The following is a 23,185-nucleotide window of genomic DNA, read 5'->3' as shown; positions in this document are numbered from 1 at the left end:
ATTTTACTTATTATAATATGAATAACACTTTGCTATAAAAAAACATTTATCTATTTTGTCTTATTTATTTTTTTAAAAATAATTAAAGAAAAAATAAAATGCAATTTATATATATAATATAATCTAAATATTTTAAATAAAATATAAAATTTCAATTTCAATAAAAAAATAATAATTATTTTAATATAAATTTAATTTTATTTTTTAAAAATACATTTAAAATTCATTATTATTTTTATTTTTTATTTTTTTACAAAACTAAAAAATGTAAACAGATTTTCAAAATAGATTTAAAGGTAAAATTAGTACTATTTCAAAACACGGTTTAATAAACTCTTTAGATAATAGGACAAAAGGAGAATAACAATTCAATTTAAAACCTTAAATTAAAAATAAATTTGAATAATAAATAATTGATGAAAATCAATAATAGATTGAAATTAATAAAATGAAATATTAATAAAATATATCAAATTAATTAAATTAAAAATAGAATAAAAAATTGGATTTATAAAACAATAATGGAAATTATGAAAAATAAATAGAAAATAATTAATATAAATAAATAAAAATAGAGTAATAAAATAAAAAAGAAAATTTAAATTTATAAAAAGTCTAATAAATAGAAAAAAATGATTAATAAAAAACAAATAAAAATTAAAAAATAGTAGACTAAAAACAAATTATAGACTATTAAAATAATCCTTATAAATATTATAATCCTTTTATAATTAATGAATAAATGTAAGAATAATAATAATAATAATAATAATAATAATAATAATAATAATAATAATAATAATAATAATAATATAAATAATATAAATAATTTTAATAATTTTAATAAATTTAATAAATTTAGGATTAATAATCATCTTTATAATAATAGAAATTAAATTAAGATTTATATTGTAATTAAGAAAATTTAAATAAACATGAATAATAATTAATTATTAAATAGAAATAATAAAATTATCAAAAACTATCAGGTTATCAATAAGAATTTAAAAAAAATTGTAATTATTCGATTTAAAGAGGAGGATTAGGTGCTAATATTGGTACTTAGGAATGGGTAGAAAAGAAAGATAAAGTAAATAAAATGAATTAATATGCCACTCAAATAAATTATATAAATAAATAAGTAATTTAACCGACATAAATTAAAAAAGACATTTAGCATAAAAAAGAAAAAGAATTATCAAAACGAGAAAAGGCAATAGAGTTTTCAAAATAAATACCAAAACCTATTATAAAAGATAAAAAAAAAATAACAAAGTTGAAATTAATTAATAAAACACTGAATTAAATGATATCGAAATATTGGAACAATAACATTTATAATATATTAATAAGTTGTAGTATATAAAAATATGAATATATAATTAAATTCAAATTATATAATAAATATTATTCAATAATTATTTTGATTTTTCATAAATATAGATTAAAGATTTTTTATCTAAGTTAAATAATTTATTATATTTTATCTAAATTTATTCATTAAATGATAATTTACTTAATTTTATTTTTTTTTCAAATTTTTATAATAGTTTTACTCCGAATTAAATGTAATAATATAGTTTAAAAAAATATATTAACAAAATAAATAATTCTTATTAGTTAAAGTTATAAAAAATTAATTGAAAATAAAATAAAAAATTAAAATTTTTAAGTTAATTTATTTAATATAACTATTACTAATAATTTAATTATAAATATGTTGCTATCTTTATATTCCAATCAGTTTATTTTTAAAAATCTTCATTTATATATTACTACTTTTAAAAATTGAAATACTTTTTGTTCAATAATTCATGCTTTATTAATTTTTATTTTATCTTCAATTTTTAAAAAAAATTAATTAAAAAAAAGAATGTATGAAATAAACGTGTAATAACCTTTTTTTTTTTATTGCTAATTGATCTATTAAAAAAATTACAAAAAAATATAAATTTAAAAACTTGCCTTGAATATTTATTCAATTTACAAATTTTAATACTAATATTTATTTAGTTATTATGGCTTTAATATTTTATGTTATTAAAACATTTTCTTATTTTTTGTTTCAAATAATTATTACTATTTTATTAATTTAATTAATATAATAGATCTAGTTTTTAAATATAATTATTTTATGTATTTTAAGTTCTATAATATATTAGTCATAACTTTTAGTAATTTTTTTGTTTTCATTTTTTTTACGCTTTTTAATTATTTTTTTAAATTTTTTATCTATTCAATAAAAATAGAAATTTATGTATTTATATAAATAGAAATCAAAGAGATGTAAGATATATTATTTCGCTAAAAAACGCTATCTTAGGTTATATTTGAATTTAAACTCTCCATACAAAATTTTTGAACTATTGTAATCCATCCATATATTGTATTTATAATTATATTTTCCATTTTTAAATAATATATCTAGATGCAATAAATAAATAATATAATAATGATAAATCTTAAAAAATTAGATTTCTTTTAATTAAAAATATGATGAAAAATTATAAAAAAAAAAAATAACAAAAAATAAATATATATATAAATTTATAAATTATATTTAAATAAATATAATAACATTTTTATATCTTTATTTTAAATGTTCTTATTGCTTATATTAAATTAATTTGAAAATAATAACTTAATAAATTTCAGAATTATTTAGTTACCAAGAATAAAAACTTGACATTCATAGCGCTTTATGCCAAATTACATAATGGATTCTCAAATAATCTGAATATTCATCTTAAGATTTAGAGAAGAATAATGCAGTTAAAATTTTTATAATACCTCTTATTTTTGAAACCTTTTTATTTTTAAAAGTGTATAACTCCAATTTATAAAAATAATAGGATAATATGGCATAAAAGAATATAGGAAAATCAGTAAAAAGTAAATTTCAATGATCAATATGATAAATATATGTAGTAATTATTTATAATATTATATAATTCATTATTCTATTAAAATTTGGTCGTATAAATATTTTAATATAATACCTATATTATAATAAATTAAATTACTCTAATTCTTAGATATTAATTATTGCTCTTTTCGATTTGACTTTTTTTCTTATTTTTTTTGAAAATTTTTAATTTATTTTAAGATCCAAAGTGCTTTGGGTTTATGATTTTGGCACTTAAGGCAATTTTTATTAAAAAATTAATATTTGATTTTAGAACAGTAAAAGTTTGAATGGCAAATTACACGAAGATTTAGAGAACTTTTACCAAATTTGATCCACTTTATTTTTAATCTTTTTTTATATTAAAATTAAATTGTAAGTTAAATTTAGAAATAAAATAATGATAAATATTTATCATAATTTATCTTATTATTTATTAATTAATAATCTAAACCAATTAAAAAAATAAATACTTAGAGGAAAATAAATAATAAATATTATAAGTATTTTTTTATTATGATTAATACAAATCTATTAAAAATATTTTTTAAATATAAATTTTTAATTATATTGCAAATCTTTTTTATTTTAATTTAAATATATCATAGTTAATAGTAACTATTTTATATTATTTTTTATTTTTTTTTAAATTATTTTTATTTATTTTTGCGTTTTTTTATACTTAAACAAATATTTTTTTTTTATTTATATCTTTTTTTCAATTTTAAAATGTAAATTATTGATTATTATTTTCTTTTTTTAAAAAAATAAAATTAAATTTTAATACATATTTAATTTATAAGAATTTAAAAATGTATTTCTGCTTTAAATTATTGATTGCTTTTAATATAATTATTTCTATTTATGCATTTAAGAAAACTTTATTTAAGAGCTTTTCTTATTTAAAAGGAACTAAATGTCTTTCTATTCACTCAACATTAAATTATTAATTTGCTAGAGGTTAATTCATTTAAAATTATTAGAAAAATTATGAAAGTTACAGTAAAATATCCCTTTAATATTACGGAGATAATACAAAATATTTTGATAGTGACGTTTAATTAGGAAATGGTACTTTTGGTAATGTATATGTTGGTAAAACAAATAAAAATGAAACAATTGCTATTAAAAGATTAAATGAGTTTTATAAATGGGAACAGCATTATCAAGAAATATTTATCTTGAAACATATTAATAATGTCCCTCATATTGCACATTTATATGATGTAATAAGAGAGTAGAAATATCCCAATACAACATCCTTTGTAAAACAAATAAAAAAAAAAAAATTATGATTCAAAAAAATAACAAAAATATAAGATTTTTGAATTTATAAATGGTACCACTTTACATAAGAGTGCAAGAAATTTAACTAGCGATTATGAAGTTCGATATTTATCATATATATTATTGAAAGTAATTATAAAATATAAATAAACTTTAACATTATATATTTAAAAACGTATTTTATATATATTTAAATATAATTAAAAAAAATAATAAGATTATAATTACTTTATATTTTTATATAATTTTATTTAATAAAAATAAATATTAGACCTTAAATTAAACTCATGAATTAAATGTGATACACAATGATTTAAAAGGATGTAACATATAAATAAATTTAGAGTAATTATCTTTGAAAGTATTAGACTGGGGAATTTCATATATTTACCATCCATATCAAATTAAATCTAATATTGTAAAAAATACATTATTTTTAAATATTTTATTGAATTTTTTAGGGAGGTACAGTGAACTATAAATCTCCTGAATAACTTCTAAATTCAAACTTCGTAAGCCATTTTACCCCTGCAATAGATGTTTTTGCAGCTGGATTGTTAATAGCTAATTTAATGTATAGAGGAACTGATCTATTTTATAGTCATTTTGATTATGAAGTTTTTTCTAAATAAATTCAATTTTTTGGTTACAAAAAAATGACAAAACTTTCAGCCCTTTTAAATGTGAATATAAATTCGACTATATATTCTAATTTTACGTAGAAATAAATTTAATCAAATAATTTTTAAAATAATTAATATTTTTATTTAAAAGATTAAACAGAACAGGATTTTATCACAATTCATATTTAAAAAGAAGATAATTTATAACTACTGATGGTATTAATTTACTTTAATAAATGTTATAAATTAATCCTGTAATAATATAAATAAAATATAAAATTAATTATTTATTTTATTAAATTTAAATAGGCCGATAGAATTAGTATTTCAGAAGCACTTTAACATAAGTATTTTGATTCTATTAGAAATGTTTAAGAATCTTTATTTCATGATAATTGAAATAAAAAAATCATTATTTTTACATATTAATTTTTATAATAATTTTTCATTTATGTTAAAAAATCAAATTTTATATAAATTTAAGGCTATATTAAATATATTACTTCATTTTAAATTTATATTTCACTTTTTAAAAAAAACAAAATTAAAATTTATTTTTCAATTAAAAATACTAAATAAATTAAAAGTTTCAAATTTATATTATTTTTTAAAAAATGTCTTTCACAACTACTATTGGCATATAAATATGTAACACTTAATAAATAATTCTAAATAAAAGTATATGCTAAATTTTTGAGGTTTTTTTATATTTTATGCAATTTTTTTTCAAACTCAACGTTTTTATTTTTTTCGATTGGAATTTTAAAAAAATATAATAGGAAAAATATCAAAATAAGTAATTTATTATTTACCAAAAAGAAGAAAACTAAAAAACAAAATTTCATTCCAAATCTAATAAAAAAATATAATAAGTCTAAATATAAAAGAAATACAAGGTCAGTAAAAGAAGTTTATGATTTAATTTTGTTAAAAATGCACTGTAAAACTGCTATAGGATATTGTCAATAATTAATTATAAATATAAAAAATTATTATACACTAATATTCAAAATAAGAATATAGATAATTTCATGAATTTGATAACAAAAAATTACAGAACTCAAACACATTTTAATAATTTAATAAGGATAAAAAATGATTGAGCTTTTGAATTTATTGGAGATGTATTAAATATCTTAGTATTTTTTATAAATTAAATCTTATATTAGTTAATATTATCAAATTTCAAAATTTAAAGCATATTTAAGATTCCTGGCTCATGTTTATTATAAATGTAATTTAATAAAATAAAACAAATTAAAGGATATTATGACAAATTTGAAACTAATTAATATCTTAATTTTATTCAATTAAAATGAGGGCTGTTCTTAATCTTAATCTTCATTTTTATTTATTAATTTATTTAGAATATATTTTTTTTGATAAATAAATTTTTTTGTGAACACTATTTTAAATACTCAATATTCTTATTATAAATATAAAACTAATAAAAAAAGGTTTATTCGTTTTTTTCAACAATTAGTAAAAAGAATAATATTTCTTATTTATATTTACAATTTTAACAATATTGATGATTGTATATTTAGCACTAAATTAATTATAAAAAAATTCCAGATAGTCTCAATAAAAAAGGGGTATTAAGCGCATTCTATAATTTTAAATAATTGTTCTTATTTTATTTCTATATTTTAATTAATTAAGTAATGGATAATCATTCTAAAATATAAAATGAATTTAAAGAGATGAATAATGGACCTGGATTAGTTAAAATTATTATTTGTTTTTGATTTGATTATATATTTTAATATAAAAAACATAGGATCATATTGATTAATTACTTTGCAAATTTAAATGATATGAATCATAACCAATATGTTGAAAGTTATATATAAATTATAATATAGTTAAATAATAATTATTCAATATATTTATATAATTTAAAATTAATTTATTTATAAAATATATTAGAAATGAGTGTTTTAATTTATCTATTTTTAAAAGGCTTCTATATATGTATATTTAATGTCAAAAGTATGTATTTTTTCAAATTTAATGTGTTTAAGGATTTGTTACACTTTTTATAATTTTATCATTATCCTTTGTTATTATTTAAATTTACAATAATATACATATATATGTATATATACTCCTGTAATAATAAGAGATTTTCTTGGATTATATCTGCATTTATTTATGATATTGACAACCTTTTTAAAATCGTAAAAAATAATAGTTAATTAAAATAAAATAAAATTAATAAATAGCATACTTCAGCTTCACTAGGAGTTCTTAATATTTTTCCATTATATTCATAAATTATAGATTTGATTGGTTCATAATAACCTTCTCCGACATCTTTAATATATTTATGTATTTTATTAAAAACCATTTATATTTAAATACCATATGTTCCTTCAGGGATATCATGAGGTTTTTTTTCCTCTTTTGTCATTTATGTTGCACCTGCAGGTTTTATTCCATTTAAAATCTCAGGATAAAACCTTCTATCTTCTCCTTAACAATAATTCCAGTTTTAAGATTCATATTTTAAATTATCTGCAAAATAATAATCTCCTTTTATCATTTTTCCATGTTACCAATATGCTTTATATTTTCCTCCGTTTGGATCTTTAACAATTATTTTGTACTTTTATATATTTTATGTAATTATTTTTACATGTTAATATCCCCTCTCCATGAAATTATCCTTTCACAAAATCACCTTCATAAATTACTCCGTTTGGATAATTAAACTTTCCTTTTTTTTTTTCAAATATTATATATTTTTTTATTAAACCTTTTCCATGAAACCAACCATCTTTATATTCACCTTCATATATACTTCCTGACCAAATAGACATATTTTTTATGAATAATTTATATAACTTTTTTTATATTTTTTTATTATTTTAATTAATTTATTTTTAATATAATCTAAAAAAATTTATATATTGAATTTTAAATTTATGTATTAATTGCTAATTATTATTTTTAAATAAAATTTCAAGAAGAATTTTATAGTAAAAATTTACTAAAATAATGTATAAATAAAATATAATTTCAAAAAATAAATATATTAATACTAAAATAAAATTAAAGTTCATGATAATTAATATAATAGATAAATAATTTTTTTTTTTTGAGAAAAAAAAAAAAAAACTTATAATATTTCATTCTAAATTTTTGTAAATAGTATAATAAGGAATCATAGAAAAATTAGCAATATTAATAGCCTCAAATGCTGTATATTTTTTCTTCTAAATAAGATTAGCCCAAACTGCTAGGGTAAAATCAGTATAAAAGTACAATCCATTATGCCTTGAACAATCAATATGAGGTTTCAATTAAAATTCTTCAGATTAAAGGACAGAAATAGCATCGATGATTTATTCATTAATTTAATCAGAAATTGTTAAACAAAAAACACCGATTTCTCCTCCTTCTAAAAATAATAAATTAGCAAAAGAAATAAAAAAATATAATAAAATAAAAAGTACCTTAAGTTCTAGAGACATTAACATAATAAACAAACTTAGTTTCTCCAACTTAGAATTCAAATGCTGCTAAAGTGTTGATTTTTTTGTTATTTTACTTCATATCTTAAAGAATTAACTTAATTTAAGCGAGCATATCATTAATAGTATTATTATTAATTTCTTCAAACTATGCATTAACAATACCCATATCTGCACAATCTTAATATTATTAAATTATTTCTTAAAACTTCTATTAAATTGCTTCTTCATTTTTTTCTATTTCTGCGTATAACAATTCAAGTGAAGTAAGTATATAAAATACCCTTTCAATAGTATTTTAATTGACTTTTATATCTACCTAAGCAGTATAATCTTCATAGCAAATTGGGAAAAGCATTAGAATGTATTAAAGCCAGATTTCTTCGTCATAAACTTATAATATTTTAATAGTTTCATCTTCAACTTTTTAAGGAGATACAGTAAAACCTTCAAATTAAAATAACTAACAGAAAAAGAATGCAAATTATTACAATTACTACATTGCCTCTTGGCTTAAATCAACTAAATAAAAGAAAGAAATTGCTTGAACTTCCTAATTTACTTCCATAAGTTAAAATCCAAATTGATTTTCTTAGAAAGGGAAATATAATTTTGTCATCGGACTAATTTAAATTTATTCAGTGTGTGAATAATAAGTTTCGTGTATTTTTTACATATATTATTCTGCTTCTTTTTCTATTTCCTATTAAGTCATATATAACTCAAATAAATCTAAAAGTTAATCACCATGATCAAAATCGAAATAATAACTCATTCCTAATTGCATAAATTCCTCATATAAAGTCAAAACATAATCAAATTTATTAAATTTGGATAAGTTTATTTAATTCGATCTGCCAAAGCGAGTTTTTTTTACATATTCGTTAGTTTTATGAATTAGTTAATTTACTAATTCCATTTAAGCTTCAAACTCTTGTCTTTATTATTCGTTAAATTCTTCCTAAAGTTTAATTTATTCAGAATTCATTTAACTTGATTCCTATTTACTTTTACTTTGTTAACTTCCTTCATTCTTTTTTTCTTGTAGTTCTTCTTCTATTTCAAAATCATCATTATATTATTCATCGTCATCATCCATTTTAAAGTCATAATTAAATAGACTTTATTTTTTAGTTTCTTCTTTTTTTACTTATTATTGTGCTGTGGGATTGACTTTTTATTAGTTCACATTATTATTACCTCCAATCATATTGCTTAAATCTTCTATATCATCATCAAATTAAAAATCATAATCATCTTCATCTTCATCATCATTTTTTTTTTTATTATCTGCGTTTTTAATTGGTAGAGATTTATCTTATGGTTATTTTATTAAAGGATCTTAAATAGTCTTTTCTTCTTTTTATGTAGATTTTTTCGGAAGAGAATCTGAAGAACCAATTATTTAACTATCTTCATCTAAATCAAATATATTTTTTTTTGCATTTCCTTATTGATTTAATTTATTTTCGATGACTTATTTTGGATTTTATTCCATTGATAAATCCTCATCTATTATTTCTTCAAAAAGATCTTCTTCAATATCATATTCTATATAATTATTATTATATTGAATATTATTTTTATTTTTTACTTTTATTTTAAGTTTCTAATTATTATTTTTTTTTCTCTTCATCGTCTTTTTTCTTTTTTTCTTCTTCTTCTTATTATTATTTTCTCCTTTCTTCATCCTCTTTTTTCTTTTTATCTTCTTCTTATTGTCTTCTTTTTTTTTCTTCTTCTTCTTTTTTTTTTTTTTCATCATCTAATTACTATTTCTTTTTCCTTTCTTCTTCTTCCTTTTTTTTTTTTTCATCATCTAATTATTATTATTTTTTCATTTCTTCTTCTTCTTTTTTTTTCTTATCCTCTTCTTATTGTTTTCTTTTTTTTTCTTCTTCTTCTTATTATTATTTTCTCCTTTCTTCATCCTCTTTTTTCTTTTTATCTTCTTCTTATTGCTTTCTTTTTTTTCTTCTTCTTCTTTTTTCTTTCTATCTTCTTCCTATTGTTTTCTTTTTTTCTTCTTCTTCTTTTTTTTCTTATCTTCCATTTTTTCTTTTCTTCTTCTTAAATTTTTTTTACTTTTCTTCTTGTTGTAATTTTTTTGCAACTCTTATTTTGCTTTTTCTTCTTCAAGTTATTCTTATTTTCTTTTCTTATCTTCTTCTACTTTTAATTTTCTTTTTCTTTCTTCTTCTTCATCTTTTTATTTTTTTTTCAGTTCTATTTCTTCTAATTTTTTTAAATTAATTTTTTTCTTCTTCTGCTTTTTTATTTTTTTCCTCTTCTTCTCTAATTTGTTTTTTAATTTTTATAAAAAATAATTTTTTTAAAAAACTTTTATTTTTATAGTTTTCTCTCTTATTTTTCTTTTTCTTCTTTTTCTTTAATTTCTTATAATTTTCTATTATATTCTTCTTCTTTCTTTTTTTTTTCTTCAATAGCTTTTTATTATTTTATTTTCTCTTATTCTTCTCTTAATTTTTTTTGTCTCTCTTATTCTTCCTTTAATTTTCTTTCTTCTTCTCTTTATTTATCTTTGATTGATTCTAACATGCTTTTTTATTTATGTTCTTCTTCTATTTTTTTTTCTTTAATTCCTCCTTATAATTTACTAGCAAAACCCCCTTTACTTTTTTCCTCTTACTCTTTTCTTAATTAATATTCCATATCTTTTCTATTTTTTATTTCATCAACAAGTTTTCCTGCTAAAGAATTTCTTTATCGTTCTTCTTCTTCTTTTAACCTTTCTTCATCTTTTTTAGACTTAATACCTTCAATAAGTTTACTTTAAAATTCACTTTTTTTTCTATCTTCTTCTTCTTTAATTTTTTTTTCTAATTCTTACCTTTTTTTAAATTCATCTTATCTTCTTCTTAATTATTCATCTTGATACCTTTAGTCTTCTTCTGCTCTTTTTCTTAATTCTTCTTACTGGTATACTTTTTTCTCTTACTTTTATGTTAATTAATTTTTAAAAACTAACTTTTTATCGGCAGATTCTTAAAAAGCTTATATTTAAGTTTGAATTTCTTATAACTTATTTTATTATTTTTTGATTAAAATCCTTTGCTGGTTTTCCAATTTATTATTTTTTAACTTTTCTGTTATTGATTTATGCTTTTCTCCTTCTTTTAGAATAGCAAAGAGCATTTTTTCTTCTTTTTATATTATTTTCTCTTATTTTTCTTTTTCGAAATTCAAATTTCTAACTTTTTCTTAAATATCTAATAATCGTTTAATCTCTTATTAAATTTAGTTTTTTTTTTCTCTTTATTAATGCAGCTTATCTATTTATTCTGTTAATTTTTCTTAGTTTTATTTCATATCTTGCTGTTTTTATTCTTCTTCTTTTATTTTTTTCTCTAATTCAGCTTTTTAATCATTCAATTCTTTTATTTTTAAACCAATTTTATTATCCTATTTATAATAAATAAAAAATTATTTTAAAAAATAAAAAATATATACAGTTAGTTTAGCATTTTCCTTTAATTTTCTAATAAATTTCTTTACATTTGCCCTTATTTTAATATCTAACAAAAAGTTATTAGCTGTTTTATCTAAATGATAATTCTATTTATTTTTTTACATTTACTTATGAAGTTTATCTTCTAAATCCAATTCCTAGAACTATTAATTATCTTTCATTAATGCATCTTCTAACTTTTAAAATAAAATTAGAGTATATTCACCCAAATTATTTTTTGCAAATTCTCTTTTATCTTCGTCTTCCAAATGTATTTTATTACTCAAAATATTCTGGTATTTTTCTTAAATAAATTGATTTTCAAATTCTTTATATTCAATAATATCTTTCAAAGCGTTTTTTATTTCTTTAAAAAGTTCGTTTACTTTTAAGAAGTATTTTTCAATTTAAAAAAGGATTTTTTTTTCACAACTATCAAGGGCTTAAGTATCTAGTCTTCCGCTTAATACATCCATAAAGAATTCATGATTTTTCAGTTACAAAAACTCCTATTTAATTAAATTCATTTTTTCTGTGAGCTTTTTATTTTACTCACTTTAATCAAATTCTGGGAAAACTTTACCTTACTTGATTATATAATTATGTATATTTTAAAATACTTTTCTTCTTTCTCTTATAAATACGCTTTTTATTAATTATACATAATCTATTTTTGTGCATTAAAAAATTTTTTCGTTTACTATGTCATGAAATTTATTTGAAATCATGCTTTTTTTATATACAATTACAGTATTTTAAGTTTATAATGAAGGTATATCCAAATGGATAAAATCTGCGAAATTAACTGCCTCATTAGGATCTTTAACACAAATATGATATAAAATTTTATTATAGTCAAGCATACTTTTGCTTACTACATTAGAAAAGTCAGATTTAATGAAGTTATTGAGTGAAAGAATGTTTTCTAAGCATTTAAATACCTCGAAGTCATAAGCTTAAGAGTTATTTCTATTTAAAAAAAATTCAGTAAGTTTATTAGAAATTTCATTAACTCCCTATTTAAGTAGATTTTTAAAAGTTTAAAATTCATAATCGTCCTCAAGAGAACTTGGATCAAAATTATTGATGGCGTTTTTATCTAATTTATCCATAAATTCATCAATTTTTTTTTATAATATAGCTAACAATCTATTCTAATAATCCTTTCCATTTTCAGTTTTAATAATTAAATGATAAAAACTCTTTTCTAAGCCAGTAAAATCTCCTTCCAAACTTCTCAATTTATTTTGCAAATCCTCAAAATTACTAATTAAATAACTCCTTGTATCTTTCTCATTTACTATTTATTAAAATTTGTAATTGCTTTTTATTGACAACTCTTCTCCGAAAAGTGTTTTTACATTTTATTTTTTGTATGTCTATGGTTATTCGTATTCTTCCTAGTATTGTACATCCATATAGTTATTTACTTTCCTATGCACTTTCTACTTTATGAAATCTGGCTTGATCAAGCGTTGTTAAGTAAATGACTTTGGATATTAAGATATTATAACTGGATAAGGATTAATTATTTATTGAGTATTAGAAAATTAAGGAAAACTTTAAGTAAATATAGGGGGAACTGGATTATAGAACTAATTATCTTGAGAAGAAATATGCATATTATAATATGAGTCATACTGGTTTTTATATTATTATAGTGAAATCATACTTTTATATTTTTTTATAATATATATTTAAATTTTTTTTAAAATATATTGATATTTTATATGCAAATTAATTTCTAAATATATTTTTTATTTTTAATTTAAAAAAAATTAATTTATATTTATGAAATCAACATCAAAAAAATAAAATGTTGCAAGATATAATAAATTATGTTTAGTTAGAAAAAATTTATAATAATCACAATATATTTATTATAAATTAAAAAATTAATTCTTATAAACCCTCCCTATGCTTGCATAAAATAAAATTTTAAAATTTTTTGAAGCCCATAATCTCTCGACTCAACTTTAGAATAACTAGTTACTCTATTTAGTGCGATTTTATAAAAATCATAATAAAGAAAAGCTATCAAAATTTTAGATTGAGCATTTAACATATTCAATTGTTTGTATTTAAATATAAACCTGAATTAAAAATAATTATTTTTATATATTTAAATAAGTTTAAATAATATTATATATATTTATTAATTTTAAATTAATACATATATTTTAATTTATTTTAATATACTATTATTTATTATTTTTAATAGTTCAATAAATTTAATAAAAATTTTTATAAATTTGTGATAAATTTTAAAATATATATATATTATATATATCAAATTAAACTTTCTATAAACTAAATTTTATTTTTAATTTTTTTAATTTCTAAAAAGTTATTTTGATTTTCTAATATTTTCTAATTCAATCTTAATTTTTAATTATAATTTTAATAATTTTGCAAAAATAAAACTTTATCTTTATAAGCTAAATTAAAGTGCCCCTAAGTTTAATTAATATAGCTTCTGTATAATATATAAATATAATCTAATTAGTTATTTTCAATAGCTTTATTTATAAAATATATAGCTTAACTATATTATTTCAAATTAAAATAACATTAACTTATATAAAAATATGCCTAATCAACATCAAATTTACTTATTTATGTATATTTTTCAAAAAATATAATGCTTAAGCCATAATTTTATTATAAAAAATAACATTAGCTAAGCAAAAAATAAACTTTTGGCGATAAATTATAATTTATTGATAAACAAATTTCTAATAATTGCTTACATTCTTTGATTTTTCCTATTTCAAATTTAATTTTAGATAAAATAAACATAAAATCACAGTTTTAAGGTTCTTATTACATTAGAAATTCTAAAATATATTCTGATTCATCAAGCTTATACGACTGCATTAAAAAAATAGCGTAAAATAACATTTTATTGGTATTTAAATTCTCATTATTTGCTAATTTAAGTATTTTGTTTTTTTATTAAATTTTTAGCATTTATTCATTCTTCATTTAATATTCTTATTAATTTTTAACTGTCTAAACTTATTAAATATTTTATTATTATATAATAGGCATGTGTAATTAATTAAATTATTAGATATCCTATTAATCTTCAATATTATTTAATTAATTATTTATGTATTTTAATTCACCTTTCTATATTTAATAATTAAATAAAGTTTTTTTTAATTCAATAATATTATTTTCTAATTTTTAAAATTATTTTTCTTGAGAAACCTATTTTTAATATTTAAGGTTTAGTTTAAATTAATTTTAATAGACTCTTTCACCAAACTTTTCAATTATTTTTACTCTTTCATCAACTTCTTAAATTGAAGAATTATTTTATTAATCTCTATTATTAAAATAAATAAGTATATATATTTTATAAAAAATGAAAAATTAATAAAAAAATATTTATATATAAAAATAAATAATGAATAAATATTTTATACAATTCTTTTTATTTATCATTTTATTTTTTAAAAAAACTCAATTAAAATAATGCTATTATAAATTATTTTGACTTTTTTATTTGTTGATTAAGTTTTATAATAAATAACAGGAAAAATAAAAAAAATCAATACAATAATAATTATTATTTTAATTTTACAAATTTTTTATATAAATATCATAAACACCATTTACAATATAATCCATATATTTCTCAAAAATTAAGCTACTTTTGTAATTAATTTTAAAATTAAATTTAAATTATAAAAAGTTAAAATATAATTTAAATATATATTAATAAAATATTCAATTTAAAATAATGATATAAACTATAAAAAATAAAATAAATATTATATTATAAGTAAATTTTAATAAATTAAAGTGATTTTCGATTAAGTTTTTTTTGCTAGCAATAAGAAATATTTTTAATTTTTTTAATAAATTTTAATATTAAATAATATTAAAGCATATTTAATATAAAAATTTAGTTTATTTAAAAATAAAATTTGAATTCTAAAATTATTTTAATATATATTCAAAGCATTTATAAACAAATAAGTAATATTAACCTTTCACTAATTTTTAAAAAATTGTAATTAAGTGTAAGTTTTTTTTTGACAAATATAAGATTATAAGTATATAATTTTGTAATAAAACTATTATTTTTCTTTGAAATAAATTATATTTCAAATATTATAGCCCTTTTAAAAATTAACTATTATTCTTTTTAAAAAATTATAAATATTATTAATAGATAATATATTTTTTAAGTTAATAAAGATATTTCTAATTTTTAGCACATTTTCTATTTTTTTTTTAAATAAAATATATTAAAAAATACAAAAGTTATAAATTTTAAGCAATTTTAAAACCTTTTACACGAATATAATTTATATGTAATTGATATTATATATAAAAAATTAAATATAAAACTCTTAGAGCTAAAAATTATCGAGTAATAGATTAGCTAAAGCAATCGTATTAATAAATTAATTTAAATATCTTATTTACCCAACATAAAATTTGATTTAAATACTATGCAACGACTATCATAAATATAATATTTTGTATTAATGTTCAAATATTAAAGGAGTGTGCTCTTTTTGCAACAAATAAATATAATTATTCTATATTATAATAAAATAATGTATTTATTTACCTTTGTGCTATTTTAAAGTTATATTAATGGTTAGGGTTTAAAGCTTTGTATTAATAAATTTATTTCTTCATAATAAATATAACTTCTTTATATGAAAAGTGACTGAAACAATCATTTCGAAGTTTGTTATTTATTTTTTTAGTCAAACGTTATTTATTTTTTTAGTCAAAAAAGTGCAATAATCAATCTTATTTTTTTCATATTAAAACTAAAATATTTTGTTCAAAGTTGCGAAAAATAATGGAAGATAATATTTTTTATTTAAAGTATATATATTACTTATAATAATTATGTCATAAATGTTATTTTGAGTTTCAAAATTAATTAATAAATTATATTTATAAGTTTTTATTAAATGTATATATTTTGCAAAATAATTTTTACTTGCGTCAATTAGCTTTTGCCTTTTGCTAATTGCTTTAATTTTTGTACATAATTTAATCAAATAACTTTAAACATTTGTTATAGATTTTATATTATTATTTATGTAGAATTTTCTTTATTATATTTTATAGTAGTAAATTTTTTTGACTATTATGATCATGTATCTTTATTTATTTAAGGCCTCCTCAAAATTTTTATTACCTAAGCGATTTCAATGCCGTGAGATTGTTTTATAAATTGTTAAAAATATCTATTTCTTTATTTAATAAATAAATATTTAAGAAATTTAGAAAATATTGATAAAATTTTGAAATTAGATAAATCAATTATTAACAGCCTATATCATCGAATAATATGTAATTTAAAAAATAAAATATAAGATTACAAATATTTTTCCTTTTAATTAAAAATCATTTTATTTATATGATTTATAATTAGAGTTATTGATTATAAAATTGAATTTATTGGTTATTAAAAATAAATATAGTAATGGGATATCTAATTTTTTTTTAAGCTTGATAATATTTTAGTAATTATATGAGATTTTAATAAAAGAAAACAATATTTTCCTGCTTTTTGAATATATAACTAAATGAAAATAAAGAAATTAAGAAAATTTTAAAAGTTAAAACGTAACTGATTATAATTGCTTAGATAAGTTTTTTAGTTCAAAATTTTAATACATATAGACTTTATATACATGCCATCATATTATCTTAATTTATTTAAAAAATATTATATGTATTAAATATTTTTATTTAAATATATTTAAAAAAAATTAAATTAAAATAAAGATAAAAATAATAATAAAAATAAAAATATATACAATAGCAAATAGAAATATAAATTTTTTACACCTAAAAAAGAATAAAAAATAATAACATATAAAAAAAACAAATAAGAAAAAAATAAGTATAAATGCAAGCACAAGAAAAAAAATAGCAGTTTAATCCATGTAAATAAAAATAACAAACAGTATATTTATTTAAAAATAGAAAATAAAAATATTTATTTAAAAATTAAAAAAATAAAAGATAAAGTAGCATTATTTAGTGCATTAGGAAGTTTAGCAGCCGAGATGTTATTATATCCATTAGATACAATATGTACAAAAATAGTTTCAAATACAAAGCAATATTTGACTTTAAAATAAGGATATAATATGATTGTAAGTAAAGAAGGAGTAAAAGGTTTATATAGAGGCTTTAGTACAATAGTACATTGTAGCTTCACACCTAGTATAATATATTTTTTTAGTTACGAAAAAATGAATAAATATTGTTTGAAAAGAATTAATTAAATTTAAAATGAAAAAATGAAAACTTTATGTAAATAAACAATGCCTCTTATTACTTCTTCCATTGCAGAAATTTTGTGTTTTATTCCTTATATGCCTTTTGACGTGGTACGTAATAGGTTGCAAATAAATGACCCCAATTTCTAGTACAAAGGATGTATAGATGGTTTAAAATAGATATATAAAAAAGGTTTTTTCTATATTTATATAATTAGTTAATTAATTAATTATTTAATTTTAATATTATAGAAGGCTTTCTAAGATTATATAAAGCAAGTCATATACATATAATTACAACTACTTTTTACACAGGCATTATGTTTTGGCTATATGAATTATAAAGATACCATTTATTAAAAAATAATAAATAAAGAAAATAAAATACACTTAACTTTTTAGAAAGTACAGTTATTTCTTTAATAAGCACACTTATTTCCACTATTATCATAAATCCTTTAGATTTAATTTTGACAAGATACTAAATTATTGATACTAATAAATAAAAATTATCAACAAAAATTATAGTTTAAGATTTAATAAAAAATGAAGGTTATTTAGCCTTCTTTAAAGGCCTTAGCAGTAGAATTACAATTTAAAGTTCTCATGTAGTTATTTGGATGCCTATATATGACCACTTTAAAGGAATTTATGGCGCAGATATTTATGAAAATACTTTGTATTGAAAATAATAATTATTAAAAAAAAAAGGGAAGTTAATAAAACTTAAATATTTATAAAATAAAAAATTGGAAATCTTATTTTTATAATTTAATATTTATAAACCTATAAATTTTCTATGTTGGTGTTCTTCAACTATATTTTTTATTGATTTAATTTATAAACCTCATAAATACTATTTATAGTATTAAATTTAATATTTTTTATATATAAATTGATAAAAAAAAAATTAATCTAAGAAAAATAGAAAAATTTATAGGTTTTTAAAAACATATGAGTATAAAAAATTGTTTTTTGACTTTTATATATATATTTTATTTTATGTATAAAATATTTTTAATAAAGTATAAATCAATTTTATTATTTAATTTTATTGATAATTTTTTCTTAATTTTTTATAATTATAATTTGAATTATATCAAATTAAATTTTTTATTTTATTTTAATGTTTTTAATATGTGTTTATTTATGAAAAATAATTTATTTATTTATTTATTTATTTATTTATTTATTATATTTTTTTATTTATTTATTTATTATATTTTTCTTAATTTATAATTTTTATAAATATATTTTTTTTAGTAATAATGTTTTGTAATTAAAATTTTTTAAGAAAACAAGTTTTTATTTACTAATGTATTCTTAGTGGTTTAAATTGTATAAGTTGCAAATCTAAATTAACTGAAAACTTAAAAAATTATTTATCCATATAAAAGATAACAATCGATATAATTACATAAAAGTTACATATATATATTACTTAGAAATAAGATTTATAAAAAATAAATGAAAATATTGAGAGCTTAGGGTTTAAAATTATATCGCCTTTTTCTGAATTAATTTAAAGTTCTATTTAATATCGCAAAATATATTTTATCTTAGATAATATCTAATTATATGATTAAATAATTAATCACTTAAACTAAAATTTATTTGAATTTAATTCATAATTATATAATTAAAATTAAAATATAATAATAGAAATAGAATATAATACATAGACTACATAATCATATGAAATATATTAAGAATTAAATAATATTTTCGGTAATAAAGTTATTTAATATAATTCATATTTAGAAGTTTTTTAACCAAAATAAAGTTAATTAAATATAAATTAAAATAAATATATTTTTTCTCTAATATATTTATTTATTTTTGCAATATTTTTAATGATAATTCCTCATATGTAATCCATATTTGATTGAAGAATGCATATTATATTACTATTTAACCATATTTTTAATTTTTACGTCTTTATTATATTTAGGCAGTGATACTATATTAAACTGTATAAAAAACTATGCTTTTTATTCAATTATTAATATGGAAACTTTAATATCATTAGGTTCATTATCATCATTAATTATGTTTGTTTTTAAGTTATTTAATAATAATACTTCAAATTAAGAAAAAATACATATTTTTTCTACTTCATCTTTAATTTTGATAATTGCTACAATCGGAAAATACAAAGAGGCCTAAGCAAAAGAAAAATTCTTAAAACGTAAAAAGATATTTTTAAAAAGCGATTACTAAAAAACTCCTTTGTAAACCGTATCCGATTAAATGAATCTAATATATCTGATATTTCTTCTTTAAAAACTGATTTAGTCGATGTTTCTTTTTTGGATAAAGATGATTACATTTTGATAAAAGCGCCTTTTACACTTTTAAATGATGTTACAATTATTAAAATTAATAAGGCTGGAATATAATAATCTTTAATTGTTTAAGATTAAATAATTTATGGAATAAATAATTCCTATGAAGCAAATGAAGGCTAGCTAATAAGAAGTGGTGCAGAAATATAAAAAGGAGAAGCTATTTGTTCTATTAATAAAACAATAGAAAATAGTATATTATATAATGTATGTTAATAATTAAATTTAGCTTAAAATAATTAAGATAGCAAAAGTGATGGATTAAATGCTTTATGTTAAAAATTTTGTGAAATATTTGTAAAATCAATATTTTTAATCGCTATTTTTTTTTTTTTAATATGGTTTTTATTTGCTCATTTTTTTTCTTTAACTTTAGATTTTTCTTTTGCTGCTGAAAAATTTATTTCAATCTTACTAATTTCATGTAAATTAAATAAAAATAAAATAAATAAGTATAAAAAAAGGCCCTTGTGCACTTGGACTTGCAATTCCTTGTGTTATATCAATAACTTTAAATATGGGTTTAAGAAACTCTGTTTTAATAAAAAAAAATTGTGTTTTTGAAAAAATCGATAATATAGACACTATTATATTTGATAAAACAGGAACTCTTTTTTAAAAAGTACATGAAATTGATTTCTTTTAAAATTTTCTTCCAGAAAAATATTCAGAGTAAAATTTATGGTAATTAATTTAAACTATTGAAAAAGATTCTAATAACCCCCTAGGATTAATGCTTTACTAAGAAAGTGTTAAAAAAACTAAGAATTTAAAATAAGATTTTTTAAAATATAAAATAATAACAAAATTTTAAAAAAAGAATGGCATAGAATGTCATTTATAAATTAATACAAAAAAAACAAATATCCTAATTGGAAATACTTAATTTTTTAAAGAAAATAATTTAGATTTAAATCTAGAAATAAATTAAAAAATTGTTTAATTAGAAAACAAAGGATATAATGTAATTTTAATGTCAATAGATAAGTAAATCTCATGTCAAATCTCTATAAATAGTATTTAGAATTTACGCCCTGAATCGAAATATGTAATTAATTAATTAAAAAAGAACAAATAAATATATATTCTAAGTGGGGATAAATAAGAATTAGTTTAGCAGATAGGTAGATATTTAAGGCTCAAAGAGGAGAACTTATTTGGAGAAATTGATTAATAATAAAAATAAGAGTTTATAAGAAATTTATAAATTAAATTGGGGAAAAAAGTCATTATGATAGGAGATGGTTTAAATGATATTTTAGCTTTGTAAGAAGCTTCTATAGGAATTTCAATAAATGCTTATAGTTAATTAAATTTAATTGCAAGTGATGTTATTATTTTGGACTAGAATCTCAACAAAATTCTATATTTTATTGATTTAATTTAAAAATCTAATTGTGTCATTAAAATTAATCTCATTTGGGTTTTTCTTTATAATATTATTATGATACCTATTGCAGCTGGATGTTTTTATAAATTAGGAGTATATATTTCCCCGCTATTTTCAACTATAGCTATGTGTTTAAGTTCTTTGATTGTAATTTTGTTTAGTAATATTGTTTGGCTTTTTAACTATAAAGATTAATCTACTTCTTTTAAAGATGAGTAATAAATAATTGATGAAGAAAAAGCAACTTATGATTCATTTTATCAATAATCTAATATTTTAGATTATAAATGATTAATTTTAAATTTAAATATATTTTATTTTAATATTAAACTAAGCAATTAATTTATTATATGTTTTATACACAATAAAATCAAACATATTATATATTTATCATAATTTATTATATGCATACTGAGGTTGGGTAAAAGAAATATGAATATTTTTATCGAAATAGCTTATAATTTGCATAATTTTTTTTATAATTATAACTTGTAACTTGATAAAATAGGCTTTAAAAGTGGTAAATTTATTTGATTATGCAAGACATATTAAATTTTCTTTCTAGATTTACATTCTTACAGTATTTTTTTTAAATGAATATATTTTTTTAAGACATTTATTATATGAAACAGATTATTAATATTATACAACTGTTTCCAGTGTATAGATATAAAATTATATTAAATAAAAAATTCTAAAAAATTGATTTTTAAAAAATGAAACCAAATATTTATAAAAAATGAATTCAATTTCTTTATCTAAATTGAAATCAATTTAAAAAATTATTATTTCATTTTAGCAATTATAAAATATAGGAAAAAAATTGAAAATAATTAAGTATATAAGCACATAATTTTTTTTTATATTTATGTTTTCTTCAATATATTTTTTATATATTATATTAAAAAATTTGTTTATAATTATTAATATTTTAAATTAGATAATATCCATTTTAATTTTCTTGTTTTTAAGCAAATAATCTCTTTCTTGTATTTCCTCTTTTGATTGCTTACTTATTCTGTTAAATTTCTCTAACGTTTGAAATATTTCATTTAAACTTTTTTAATTATAGTTTGAGAATATTTTACACTAAAACTAAGCTTTATTATTATTTTTTTAATTGAAATATATTATATAATAACAAAAAAAATAAGATTATGATTTTTTAAAAAACCTGATTATAACATAAAATATATAAGTATTCATTTATACATTTCAATGATATATTAATTTAAACCAAAAAAAAATTTTTAAAGAAATTAAATTGAATTATTTCGTTTTTTATAAGAAATATTTTTAGTATAATTAAATAAATTATAAAAAAATAAATTGTTGTTTGCAAATAATATAAAAAGTTTATAAAAATTATAAATTTATGTAATTTAATTGACACTTAATTAAAAAGCACTTATTATATATTAATT

At 17.1% G+C, this 23,185-nt stretch overlaps 5 protein-coding genes across 5 annotated transcripts, besides 37 other annotated features; 2 read left to right on the top strand and 3 right to left on the bottom strand. All coding sequences in view use genetic code 6, as the record gives it.

The window, feature by feature from the left end:
• Positions 1–534: 534 nt before the first annotated feature.
• Positions 535–589: a microsatellite.
• A 160-nt stretch (positions 590–749) lies between these two features.
• Positions 750–822: a microsatellite.
• Positions 806–861: a microsatellite.
• Positions 862–2,858: 1,997 nt separating this feature from the next.
• On the top strand, positions 2,859–5,214 carry IMG5_100780 (hypothetical protein; the record flags this gene model as incomplete). The annotated part of the gene is made up of 8 exons (XM_004035294.1): positions 2,859–2,892; positions 3,514–3,519; positions 3,815–4,170; positions 4,226–4,321; positions 4,464–4,610; positions 4,654–4,910; positions 4,967–5,069; positions 5,125–5,214. The coding sequence occupies 8 exons, from the start codon at positions 2,859–2,861 to the stop codon at positions 5,212–5,214; spliced, it is 1,089 nt and encodes a 362-aa protein (XP_004035342.1).
• Positions 3,527–3,573: a microsatellite.
• Positions 5,215–6,656: 1,442 nt separating the features above from the next.
• Positions 6,657–6,713: a microsatellite.
• Positions 6,659–6,713: a microsatellite.
• On the bottom strand, positions 6,691–7,637 carry IMG5_100770 (MORN repeat protein; the record flags this gene model as incomplete). Its single annotated transcript, XM_004035293.1, has 6 exons — positions 6,691–6,873; positions 6,924–6,983; positions 7,046–7,131; positions 7,180–7,404; positions 7,454–7,534; positions 7,574–7,637. The coding sequence occupies 6 exons, from the start codon at positions 7,635–7,637 to the stop codon at positions 6,820–6,822; spliced, it is 570 nt and encodes a 189-aa protein (XP_004035341.1). The 3' UTR covers positions 6,691–6,819.
• Positions 7,638–8,328: 691 nt separating this feature from the next.
• Positions 8,329–9,831, bottom strand: IMG5_100760 (hypothetical protein). Its single transcript, XM_004035292.1, has one exon. The coding sequence runs from the start codon at positions 8,706–8,708 to the stop codon at positions 8,370–8,372; it is 339 nt and encodes a 112-aa protein (XP_004035340.1). The 5' UTR covers positions 8,709–9,831; the 3' UTR covers positions 8,329–8,369.
• Positions 9,832–9,835: 4 nt separating this feature from the next.
• IMG5_100750 (hypothetical protein) lies at positions 9,836–13,214 on the bottom strand (the record flags this gene model as incomplete). The annotated part of the gene is made up of 3 exons (XM_004035291.1): positions 9,836–10,415; positions 10,633–11,714; positions 11,763–13,214. Coding segments are annotated over 3 exons (3,114 nt in total), but the record flags the coding sequence as incomplete, so codon positions are not given.
• Positions 9,904–10,196: a microsatellite.
• Positions 9,911–10,218: a microsatellite.
• Positions 9,911–10,335: a microsatellite.
• Positions 9,939–10,277: a microsatellite.
• Positions 10,124–10,330: a microsatellite.
• Positions 10,132–10,360: a microsatellite.
• Positions 10,133–10,363: a microsatellite.
• Positions 10,142–10,200: a microsatellite.
• Positions 10,174–10,330: a microsatellite.
• Positions 10,228–10,287: a microsatellite.
• Positions 10,258–10,384: a microsatellite.
• Positions 10,291–10,361: a microsatellite.
• Positions 10,344–10,400: a microsatellite.
• Positions 10,438–10,535: a microsatellite.
• Positions 10,600–10,631: a microsatellite.
• Positions 10,632–10,727: a microsatellite.
• Positions 10,749–10,824: a microsatellite.
• Positions 10,794–10,835: a microsatellite.
• Positions 11,137–11,185: a microsatellite.
• Positions 11,716–11,756: a microsatellite.
• Positions 13,215–13,433: 219 nt separating the features above from the next.
• Positions 13,434–13,488: a microsatellite.
• A 387-nt stretch (positions 13,489–13,875) lies between these two features.
• Positions 13,876–13,945: a microsatellite.
• Positions 13,892–13,965: a microsatellite.
• Positions 13,898–13,980: a microsatellite.
• Positions 13,981–15,116: 1,136 nt separating this feature from the next.
• Positions 15,117–15,181: a microsatellite.
• A 1,292-nt stretch (positions 15,182–16,473) lies between these two features.
• Positions 16,474–16,518: a microsatellite.
• Positions 16,519–17,505: 987 nt separating this feature from the next.
• Positions 17,506–17,550: a microsatellite.
• Positions 17,506–17,553: a microsatellite.
• Positions 17,513–17,553: a microsatellite.
• A 97-nt stretch (positions 17,554–17,650) lies between these two features.
• IMG5_100740 (mitochondrial carrier protein, putative) lies at positions 17,651–18,877 on the top strand (the record flags this gene model as incomplete). The annotated part of the gene is made up of 3 exons (XM_004035290.1): positions 17,651–17,687; positions 17,767–18,219; positions 18,279–18,877. 3 exons carry the CDS (start codon positions 17,651–17,653, stop codon positions 18,710–18,712), a joined length of 924 nt encoding a protein of 307 aa, XP_004035338.1. The 3' UTR covers positions 18,713–18,877.
• A 308-nt stretch (positions 18,878–19,185) lies between these two features.
• Positions 19,186–19,251: a microsatellite.
• Positions 19,186–19,263: a microsatellite.
• Positions 19,264–23,185: the final 3,922 nt, after the last annotated feature.

Source organism: Ichthyophthirius multifiliis (assembly GCF_000220395.1).
Source record: "Ichthyophthirius multifiliis unplaced genomic scaffold scaff_1120509250846, whole genome shotgun sequence".
Lineage (NCBI taxonomy): Eukaryota > Ciliophora > Oligohymenophorea > Hymenostomatida > Ichthyophthirius > Ichthyophthirius multifiliis.
The sequence above is the reverse complement of the archived record's forward strand: the minus strand, read 5'-3'. Positions and strand labels throughout refer to the sequence as shown.